The 12,467-nt window shown below is 34.5% G+C and overlaps 1 protein-coding gene across 1 annotated transcript; it reads right to left on the minus strand.

The window, feature by feature from the left end:
* Positions 1-6,673: 6,673 nt before the first annotated feature.
* LOC101558707 (olfactory receptor 10A3-like) lies at positions 6,674-7,618 on the minus strand. The gene has a single exon (XM_004613672.2). The coding sequence runs from the start codon at positions 7,616-7,618 to the stop codon at positions 6,674-6,676; it is 945 nt and encodes a 314-aa protein (XP_004613729.2).
* Positions 7,619-12,467: the final 4,849 nt, after the last annotated feature.

The raw sequence follows: 12,467 nt of genomic DNA on the forward strand, positions 1-12,467 counted from the left end.
TTCACTGGTGTCTATATATTGCTTTTATGGAGCTGGGAAATAAAATATGAAGTCACAATTCTGTAACTCATAGCCCATCTCTGCATACAGCCCAGATGATCTTGGCAGAAGTGTTAAAGAGAAACCCTTTGGACAGAAATTTAATTGATAATACTGGGCATGTCCAATTACTAAGACAATGAGTCTTTCAAATATAGAGAAGTGAAGGTCTGGCTCATAGATTTGGTCTTCAAAGTATATAGCAACATAAGATTTCTATTACAATTTAGTACAGTATCATAATTTTGCCATCAAAAATTGATCAAGGCAAATGAAATCATTATAATTTTGTTCCTTTTATGTCCACATAGCATCATTAAAATTGTCTATTTTTCTCAATTTTATATAGATATGCAACCAAAGCCACAAGGAAATAAAGTGTCAATAAGTGACAAGAGAAAAAAACATATCCACAAAAAAATCAGTACATTTTTTATAATGAATAGCATACAAAAGGATTATATAGTTATTGTAAAAGTTATTTCAGAATAATTAGATGGAACGTGGTTAAATGTGAAAACACACCTGAAAAACACATAAAAGAATTGTATTTTAGATAATCCGATCACTGGTAATCCATAAACAATGTGAATTAACTTTAGCCATACTGATTTTTGCCTAGACTGCACCTGAAAAAATTTTTATATTCAGGTAGGATTTTTATATTTTTATATTCAGGTAGGATTTTTATATTCAGGTAGGAAATTTATGTTATGACTCACCACAGCATATCCCTGTAACCATGATGATGTGATAAAAACCCTTTTTTAATTCCAGTAAATCTGTATTTTAGAAGACTCCTTCTTGCTTAACCCTTTGCTCTCCTTTGTGTTTCCCATTAAATTTCTCAAGTACGTTCATTTAACCATTGTTTAACAAGTGCTGCTTGTATCTGCCTTATTTTTGGCCTCTGCATGCTTAGGCATATCTTTTTTCACAGAGCTCAGCATTTTCCCCACCACTAAAAAAAAAAAAAGTTAAGATCTCACTCCTTACATCCTCTTTGCTTCTTACATCTTGCTCATTTTCCTTCACCATCTCCAACAAAAATTCTACTTACAATATGCAAACTAACTTTCTCCTAAAAATATAAACTCCAGGATCACTAAGATTTCTTTATATTTCTTTACATACACAATGCCTACAATAGCTTAAGACCTCTAACAAATGTTAAAACAATGTTTCTGTGTAAATGAAAACAAAAATTAGATCTAGTCAGGTTATCTATAAAAAACAGAATGTCCTAAAAGTAAACCAAGCACACACTATTGGGGTGCAAAAGTAATAAGTGCTTTAGAAATTTTAATAAAGAATAGATGACTTTATTGAATGAAATAGATATAGATATCTCATTGATATAGAATGAGGAGGGATTGTAAAGGACTGTAATCAATTTCTTGAAGAAAGAGAAAAGTCAATAAAGTACCATTAATAGTACCACAAGATAGGTTAGTCTTTTGTTGTTTCTTTTTTTTTTTTCATTTTTGCTGACTCTGTCCTCAGGGATCACCACCGGCAAGGAAAATGCCATACCCACTGTACTCTAGCCCAGACTACAAAATAGTTGTTTTTTTTTTAATAGGAGGAAGTTGACTTGCTCAAAAAGAGGCATTTAACAACAACTTAGGACAAATTAGCACTAGAATGAAGACCTGCTAGTCTTGTTTTGAAACCAGCAGAAATTAGTTGTGGGATAAAAGGAAGACAGAAGACAGATACAAAATGAGAAAAATTCAATGTTGGAAGTCCTGATCATGAGGTTATTAAACAGTAGATAACATGCTGACTTATTTCTAATTTTTAATCAGAATCATGTAGTAGGATCTAATGTCTATTGACTATAAAATTTTAGTGCAAAGATCACAGAATTTCTAACTGGACTTCTTACGGAAAAAAATGTTTATATTCATTTTCAATGGGGGAAAAGAATTCCAGTTAAAATTGTTTTGAAGTGGATAAAATTAAAGTTGAAATTTTATTGTATTCTAAAACATAGAGAAACCTTTAAAGGACTATTTAAAACATGTAAAACAAAATGTCTATGAAGTAAAAAGGAACTAACCATAATACAACATGTTTTATCTATAACTTAGAACACCCTAATTCTGGTCTGGGAACTCAGTAACAGAATACATAGATAAATCACTCCCTTCACTGAGTATAGTCAGCCTTTCTATAGAAAAGTAGGAGTAGAATTTATGAACAAAATTTCTTTCCAGATGCAAAGATGGATGAAAAGAAAATGCAAAGTATGACACCTCTTAGGAAAAGACACTTTCTCTTCAGCAAAGAAGAAAAAAGTCTACTAATGTTAAACCAAATAATTTACTGATTTAAATGTTTAATTGTATTTAGTTTTTCCTGAACACTGATATATCTTTTCATCCATATCTCAAACCTCACAATCAATGAGAGCTAAAAAATAAACTCACTTCCAGTCACAAAAGCAGAATATGCACTTTCTTTCCTACAACTCATTTTAATGTCACTACATCAGAAGTTTTACCTCTAGTCAAAAGCCATGATCTTGCAACTCAGTGTTGCAGTGAAAAGATTTTAGAGCATTATATGATACTAAATTATAAGCCCTGGAGTATGCATCCCTGGAGAAATTGAAAGCACATCGTAAACATTTTCTGTATTTTTTTCAAGATAATTGAAAATACATGGACATCACCTCTTAGGCGAGAAAGCTCAAGAGCACAGTCCTAGAAAAGTCCTTAATATTTCTATGAGGAATAGTTGTTTAGTGACACAAGAGACTCCATTTCACCAGGGCATCTACCAACAGGAGGCGATAAACAGAAACTGAACAAAGGTTGAAAGTGGGGAAGAAAAACAGCTTCGTTGTTTTTGCTTTATTTTTATTTTTATTTAATCACTGTGAGATACAGAGTCTCAAAACGGTTCATGTGATCATGGTCCGGTTTCAGTCATTGTTGGTGGGAATGCTGACTGGTTTAATCATTTTGGAAAACAATATGGGCATTCCTCAAAAAGCTAGAAATTTAGCTGTCATATGATCCACTTCTGGGAACATCCCTCGTGGACCCAAAAACACAAAGCAGAAATGGTATCTGCATTTCTATGTTCATTGCAGCACTGTTCACCATAGCCAGAATCTGGAAGCAACCAGAGTGTCCGAGAACAGATGACTGGTTAAAGAACACAATGCAGTTGTTCGGAAAAAAGTGTTTTGAGGGTGTGAACCAAGCAAGTGAGCTAGAGGCAGAGAAGGATAACCAGATAAAGCGTGCTCTTGGTACAAAGCTAAAAACAGATTAAGGAAAATAGATTGAAGAAGTCTCTTTGTAACAAGTATCTACGCTATTTTTATAGCACAGTCCTTGATCTTTTAATGTATATATTATCATGCACCTGAAAAGAGTGATAATTTTGCTTCATTTTTCAATCTGAATTTTTTCTTGCCTAATTATTGCTAAATTATTTTCAATATTATATCAAATAATATTCTTTGATATAGTGGAAGGGGTAGAAGGGGACATCCTTGCATTTTGCTTTATATTTATTTATTTATTTATTATTGAATCACCGTGAGATAGAGTTACAAGCTTTCATGTTTGAGTTACAATCATACAATGGTCAAACATCCATCCCTCCACCCATGCTTATTCCCCACCACCAATCTTCCCAGTATACCCCCCCTTCCCCACCCTTCCCATGCCGCCATGGCAGGCAATTTCCCCCATACTCTCTCTCTACTTTGGGGCATTATGGTTTGCAATACAGATACTGGGAGAGGTTATCATGTTTGTTCCTTTATCTATATTCAGCAAACATCTTCCATCCTGACTGATCCCTCCAATCATCATTTTCTTAGTGATCCCTTCTCTGTTCCAGCTCCCCACTTCTTCTCTCCACCCCCGATCCCCCACACCCCCACCCCCTGCTCATGAGGCAGGCTTCCAACTGTAGAGCAATCTTCCTGGCCCTTGTGTCTACTGTCCTTCAGTGTCACTCTCATGTTATGTTATTTTATACTCCACAAATGAGTGGAGTCTTTATATATCTGTCCCTCTCTTTCTGACTCATTTCACTTAGCACGATACTCTCCATGTCTATCCACTTATAAGAAAATTTCATAATTTCATCTCTCCTAACAGCTGCATAGTACTCCATTGTGTAGATGTACCAAAATTTCTTTAACCAGTTGTCTGTTCTTGGGCACTCAAATTGTTTCCAGATTCTAGCTATTGTGAACAGTGCTGCAATGAACATACAGGTGCAGATGTCATTTCTACTGTGTTTTTTTTGCACCCTCAGGATATATTCCCAGAAGTAGTATTGCAGGGTCATATGGAAGCTCAATTTCTAGTTTTTGAAGGAAAGTTTATATTTTTTTCCAGAAACGCTGGATTAGTCAGGATTCCCACTAAGCGTGAAAGAGCATCCATTTTTCCCCATATCCACAGCGGCACAACAAAAAGAACTTTTGTTCCTTTGAATGTGTGCCAGTCTCTGTGGTATGTTATGATATCTCATTGTTATTTTGATTTTCAACTCCCTGATGATTAGCAATGTGGAACATTTTTTTATGTACATTTTGACCATTTGTATTTTTTTTTTTGAGGAAGCTTTTGTTCATTTCTTCTCCCCATTTTTTGATGGGGTTGGAGGTTTTTTCTTGTACAATTCTACTAATGTCTTCTATATCCCCGATATTAATTCTTTATCAGATGGATATTGGGTAAATATTCTTCCCCATTCTGTGGACTTTCTCTGTATTTTACTCACTGTTTCTTTTGAAGTGCAGAAGCTTCTTAGCTTGATAAGGATGAAACACCACTGACCAAGCAAGTGGAAGCAAACATAAACAAAAGCTTTCCATTGTTTTCATTAAATAGGATGTTAGATGTGGGTTTGTTGTGTGTGCTCTTTATTATGTTGAAGTATGTTTCTACTAGCCACTAAATTTATTCAGACTTTGAAACTGTAGGCATAAATAAATAAAAAGATAATAGAATCATATAGTTGTTAGTATAGTGCTTTTCTCCCTATAGATATAGATTTAAAATAATGGCTAATGTAATTTATATCACTTAAAATTAATTCTGAGACAGTCAATAGTTTACACCACCCCTACCAAGTGAGTGACACTATCCCTCCACCATTGTCCTGAGATCCTTTCTAACCTGCCCCTCCCTGTACATCATAGTTCATGATTCTATTGGCAATATCACAGGGATTACTTCCCTTTAGAATTGTTCATTTACTTGATTTATGTTAATATATTCTGAAGTCAATACATCACTTAAAATTTTTTAATTGCTATTTTTAATTTTTTTTTTGCTTTTTGGGTCACACCTGGCAATACTCAGGGGTTACTCCTGGCTCTGCATTCAGGAATTAGTCCTAACGGTGCTCGGGGGACCATATGGGATGCCAAGAATTGAGCCCAGGTCAGCCGCATGGAAGGCTAATGCCCTACCTGCTGTGCTATTTGAGAAATCCCTCAACTTTTTAAAATAAAGACTGAATTAGACAACATTCCAACCAGCAGCTTAAAATATATTATAGTATATAAAATATAATATATTATATAAATAAGTTATATAATATAAAAATAATGTATAAAATATAATATATTATATAAGATATAATGTATTGTATAAAATGTAATATATTAGGTAATATATTATATATAACATATAGATATAATATATATTTTGTACATATTCAACTAAGCATTATCTATAATATCCAAGACTTGGAATTAATTCAGGTGCCCAAGAAATGAGTGGATAAATATATATATAGGCATATGTATATATTATATTTACAATGGAATATTATTCAGATATGATAAAATAAAAAATCCTACAGTTTGTTGCAGTTTGATGAAATTATACCGTGTCATACTAAATTCAGTAAATTACATTGAAAATGACAAAAACTGAATGCTCTCCCTAATATGTTATGTATAAAGAAACAAATCAAGTAAATTATTTAAAAAGTTGTAAAACATGCAAAACTTAGAAATCATGGAAGAGCCCATGTAGTCTTCTGATGATCAACGTTAGTGAATAGATGAAAAAATACCAAGTGAGGTCATATTTTAAAAAATTAGCCACAAAGTACAGAAGAAAAATATGTGAGGTCTCCCAACTCTTTTCTTTATTCATGAGCAGGTTTTATACTCCTTGATTAGAATTTCGTCTATTAATTAGGCTCTTGAAGTTCTGCTTGGACATGCAGTAGAGCATGCAATAGGATTTGTCTAAAGAACTACACTGGTTTTTGAAAGTAGATATGTAGAAGTCGATAGATATCTATAAGAAAAATATACTCTTCATCACATTAGATCCACATTGAAGAACTTATCAGGCATAAAACATTATTATACTTGAACACGTGTTTATTGAAGCCTCAATTACAAATGACAATAATCCTAATCCAGTAATAACTTATATGATAACGTTAGAAGAAAAGAAAGAGTGTCTTATTTATTACATAATCATAAATGTTCATAAAATGAATGCCAGCACATTTAAACCAGATCTCAGACTAAAGCATTAAATATAGAAAACTCTACAACTGAATAGTGCAAAATATTAGCCATTTATTTGATTATTCAGGAGTTTACAAAATATCACGTGCCTTGTTAAAAGATAATTTACAAAGTTTGCAAACTAAATTTTCTTCTCCATAATTTTATCAACGCTCTTTTCATCTCATTGTTTCTCAAGCTATAGATCAGTGGATTCAGTAGTGGTGTAAGAAACGAGTAAGCCAATGACATCAATTTCTTGGTTTCAGGGGAATAGCCTGATTTAGGCTGTGAATAAGTTAGCATAGCTGTACCATAGAAAAGAGTCACAGAAGTTAGGTGGGATGCACAGGTGGAAAAGGCCTTTTGTCTCCCAGTGGTTGTTGGCATCTTCAGGATGGCAAAAAGAATTCGAGTATAGGATAAGAGAATTAAGAAAAATGGAACCACGACCACCATAACAGTGCCTGTGAATGCATAGATTTCAAAAATAAAGGTATCTGCACATGCAAGCTCTAGCACTGGGGGCGTCTCACAGAAAAGATGATTAATTTCATTGGGGCCACAATAGGGGAAGCTAAATACCCAGGAGGTATGCACCGTATCCAAGAGGAGCCAAGAAATCCAGGAGAACATTACTAATCTCACGAAAACACTTTTGTTCATTAGCACTGGATAGTTCAGTGGATGGCAGATTGCAGCATATCGGTCATAAGCCATTGCCCCCAGGAGAAAACACTCAGTCCCACCAAAAAGAAGAAGGAAGTACATCTGTGCAAAGCAGCCTGCAAAAGTAATTGTAGTTTTTTCAGTGGAAAGGACCACCAGCATTTTAGGTGTAGTAGTTGCACTGAAACCTACTTCCAATACAGACAAGTTCAGGAGAAACAGGTATAAGGGAATGTGGAGGCTTTTTTCCAGGGAGATGACAACTATAATGATGGCATTTCCCAGTAGAGTCACCAGGTAAATAACCAAGAAAAAACCAAAGAGCCGCTCTTGCAGTTCAGGATAGTTTGAAAATCCCAAAAGGATGAATTCAGTAACAGAGCTCTGATTTTGCCTTTTCATTTCAGTGGTTGACAATAAACACTACTTTTATGGATTCAAAATATAAATGATTAAGTCACAGTGCAATAACGCAGCGTCCACCCCAATAAATCCTGGCCACAGTGGTAAAGAGCAGCACATCCTGACAGAAATGCAACAGCAATATTGCATTGCATTAGTTGGAGAATGGCCAACTAATCATATAAGTAAATTTGCAAATGAAAAATGAGAAGTGAAGAATTCTGGCTCAGAAATCTAGTCTGAAAAGTATAAAAAGTATAAAAATATAATCAAAATACTATTGCAACTATAACACTGTGTAATTTAAAAATTAAGCCTCCCTAGTATTACAATAAATAAAAATATAAATATTAAGTAGTTTTGATATTTTTAAAGACATTCTCTTTTAAATTTTATACAACTATAAAACCTAATTTAAAAAAAACTCATAAAACCTAATTTTATATAACTATAAAACATTCAGTCCCACCAGAAAAGGAGAAGAAAGTGCATCTGTGCTCACCAAATTATTTAGTGCTTAAAGGGACCATATGAATACATGTATTCACATGTATTATGTGAATACATCTCATAATGTATTCACAATGTATTGTAAAAATATAATAGTTAATGAATAATATAGCAATATAAATATTTATTAATGCAAGTGATTGTAGATAGTACTCAGAAGAAACACAAAAATGTGTGTTTTAGATGAGCCTTTCTTACATGATCCACAAATTATATGAGTTGACAGACATACTGACTTTGGCCCAGACTGTAACTGCCAAATATACCACCACAAGTGGTTCTGCTTTCGACCAGTCATCAGGATCACTCCAGCAGTGCCTGGGATCCCACGAAACAAAATGTGAATTTTAGGCCTTTGAGCTATCTTCTAAGTCTCTGCACTTATTTGGGCCACTGGGGGCTCAAATCCCCCAATCTCAGAGTAAGCAATGGAAATTATGTGTTTGATTTGATTGAACCACTAAGACAAAGACAAAATCAGCTATGTCATCTGTGGAGTGAGGATCATTTGAATACTAACTTAATGCAGTAGTAAAAGACTAATTGTCTTAGTTCTAATTTTAACCATAGCTCTTTATTAAAATTAAATATCTATATTAACCAAAATACTTTTGGTTATCAGAGTTCATAAATAAGTATCAATTGACTCTGTAAGAGAAAACATTTGTACTAATATACATAATTGGTTACAAGCACATTTTAAGTAGGTAGGTTTAAAAAGTATAAATTTAGAATATCATATGAACACAATAGAAATATTTGAAGAGTTGATTAAACACATATCAGGAAGAAAATAGGCAGAGAGACCAAATATCCTTAGATAATCCACTTTTCACAGTAACTTCAAAGATTCTAATATCCTGAGTAACTTACAAGTATTAAATACTTAGGCAGTTTAGTGGTACCTTCCAATTTAAAAAGTTAGGCATTGGCCTAATTCATCTAGTTTCCTCCCAGATGCAAATTTCTAGCATTTTATTACTACTCTGTAAAAGTACTTTTAACTTTAATAATTACCTGAACAATTCTCTAAAAGGAAGATTTAAAAATTTGGCCAATATTAAATACAGTCTACTGATTCAAATGGTGTGTTCTTTATAAACTTTATTATTATGAGCACTCAGCTTATTGTTTCCTGAATATTGACATTTCATGCCAACATCATCTGCAGTTATCAGTGAGAACTATAAAAAAAAAAGCCCATTACCAGCAATATCAGCAGTATCTTCACTTTCTTACCTATTGACTCTGTTTCTTTAAATGTCACTCTATTTTCTCAGAAGTTTTATCTCTCACCAAAAAAACCTCCTCAGAAATATAATTCAGTGACTCCGAGAAACAGTTTCAAAATTTTATATGACTTTGAATCTTTTTCTCCAGAGAGTACATCCCCTGATACTTAGAACCACTTCATAAACACTTTGCTATCTTTGCGTGATAACTAAGTGGCATAAATTTGTTCCCTCTGGTGAGAAAACTCAAGAGTACAAACCTGGAACTTCAGTTCTTATTCCATTAGGGACCAAAGTAGAAGTTTACAAAATCAATACCCCAAAGTCCATGGCTTTCCTATATACAAGTAATGAAAGAGAGAAAGAGATATTAAAAACGACAATCCCATTCACAATCGTGCCTCAGAAAATCAAGTACCTTGGAATCTGTTTAACTGAAGAGATGAAGGACCTATAAAAAGAAAACTACAAAATACTGTCTCAAGAAATGAAAGAGGACATGAGGAAGAAATGGAGACACATTTTCTACTCATAGATCGGAAGGATTATTAACATTGTCAAAATAACAATACTCCCCAAGGCATTATAGAATTTCAATGCAATCCTTATAAGGATACCCATGACATCCTTCAAAGAAATAGATAACACTCCTGAAATTCATGTGGAATAATAAACCCCCCGTGAATAGCTAAAACAATTCTTGGGTAAAAAGAAGATAGGAGGCATCACCTTCCCAACTTCAAAATGTACTATAAAGAAATAGTAAATAAAACAACGTGGTATTGAAATAAAGCTAGACTTGCAGACCAGTGGAATAGAGTTGAATTTCCTGACACACACTCTCAAGTATATAATCATTAAATGTTTGATAAGGGAGCAAGCAAGTATAGCAAAAAAAGCCTCTTGAACAAGTAGCTGGAGAAACTGGGCAGCTACCTCTTTCTAACACCAAGTCATATCAAAAAGGATTAAAGACTTCAACATCATACCTAAATCATAAGGTACATGAAGGAAAATGTAGGCAGAGCACTCCATGACATTGAAATGTATCTTCAAAGACAAAATACCACCAACCAAGCAAGTTGAAGCAAAGACAAACAAGTGGGACTACATTAAAATATGAAGCTTCTGCACTTCAAATGAAATGGTGACCAAGATAGAAAAATAGCCCACGGAATGGGAAAAATTATTTGCCCAGTAATCATCTGATAAGGAGTTAATATCAAAGACATATAAGGCACTGGAAGAAGTTTACAAGGAAAAAAATCCAGCCCTATCAAAAAATGGGGAGAGGAAATGAACAGAAACTTCCTCAAAGAAGAATTTCAAATAGTCAAAAGGCAAATGAAAAATGCTCTATATCACTAATCATCAGGGAGGTGCAAATAAAAACAATTTAATATCATCTCATTCCACAGAGATTAGCACAAATCAAAAAAAAAGAAGAAAAAAGGAAACAAAAACGACCAGTGCTGGCATGGATACAGGGAGAAAGGGACTCTCCTTCATTGTTGGTGGGAATACCTTCTGGTCCAGCCTTTTTGAAAAACAATATGAGCATGCCTCAAAAAACTAGAAGTTGACTCCCATTTGACCCAGCATTACCACTTCCGGGAATATACCCTAGGGGCACCACAACAAAGAGCAAAAAGAAAAGAGACCTAATCTCTATTGTTCATTGTAGTACTATTCACAATAGCCAGAATCTGGAAAAAACCTGAATGCCCAAGAACAGACAACTAGTTAAAGAAAACCATGGTACAGCTACACAATGGAATACTATGCAGCTGTTAGGAAAAATTAAGTCATGAAATTTGCCATGCATGGACAAGGAGACTATAATGCTGAGTGGAGAGAAGGAGAGAAAGAGAGAGAGAGAGAGAGAGAGAGAGAGAGAGAGAGAGAGAGAGAGAGAGAGAAGAAAAGTGTCTGCCTCAGAGGCAAACTGGAGCAGGGGGTGGGAAGGAGGGAAACTGGGGATATTGGTGGTAGGAAATGTACACTGGTGAGGAAACAGGTAATAGAACACAGTATGAATGAAATCCAATCAGGAGCAATTTTGTGTATCTCAGCGTGATTCACTAAATAAACAAAAATAAATAAAATTAATCTTTTAAATGAAAAAAATTAATTTGAAATACTATTAACTTTTATGGACTAGAGAGATAGCAACAGTGGGTAGGGCATTTGCTTTCCATGCGGCCTACCTGGGTTCTATTCCTCTGTCCCTCTCAGAGAACCCAGCAAGCTACCGAGAGTATCCCGCCTACACGGCAGAGCCTGACAAGCTACCCATGGCGTACTCACTATGCCAAAAACAGTAATACCAAGTCTCACAATGGAGATGTTACTGGTGGCCCGCTCGAGTAAATCGTTGAACAATGGGACGATAGTACGACAGTGCAACATTAACTTTTATGTTAGAAATTAGAAATTAAATATAAGCTATTAGTACATTTTAAATTATTATACACATTTCAATTTATTAATGTGCCCAAAACTAATCTCAGAATTTTCTCCAAAACCTTCTCCACCATCAGCATTCTCTGTCTCAGATAATGGTAACTTAAAGTTTCTAGAAATTAACCTTAAGCATAATTTACCTTCTACAATGATCAATGACCTATCTGTATGGTTATATCTTCAATGTGCATGCACCAATCTGGTTTTTAGGGAGATTTGAGAGTGGGATTTGTGTTGCACACAGTGCTGATAGGAACAAAGGGAAATAGGTAGGTAAAGTTTAGGACTGAGGCCCTAAGCAAGAGAATTCCCAGTATAGACTGCCTCCAGTATGGACTGTCTCCAGTATGGAAAACACTGAAACACGATAACCTGAATGACTGGAGTGATCAGAAAACAATCATCTTAGCCCTGCTTTAGTGGTCTACTTCTGGAAGACAATGAAATGTTCACCCATCTGCTTCCTTTACGCAGTATCCATCCGATAAAGGGTTGATATCAAGGATATACAATGCACTGGTTGAACTCCACAAGAAGAAAACTGCCAACCCGATCAAAAAATGGGCTGATGAAATGAACAGAAACGTTCCCAAAGAAGAAATCCAAATGGCTCAGAGGCACATGAGAAAATGTTCAACATCACT

This window comes from Sorex araneus, chromosome 6, assembly GCF_027595985.1.
Source record: "Sorex araneus isolate mSorAra2 chromosome 6, mSorAra2.pri, whole genome shotgun sequence".
Lineage (NCBI taxonomy): Eukaryota > Metazoa > Chordata > Mammalia > Eulipotyphla > Soricidae > Sorex > Sorex araneus.

Bases quoted from the DNA above. Each gene is read 5' to 3' on its own strand.
- LOC101558707 (XM_004613672.2), bottom strand. From the start codon at position 7,618: ATGAAAAGGCAAAATCAGAGCTCTGTTACTGAATTCATCCTTTTGGGA.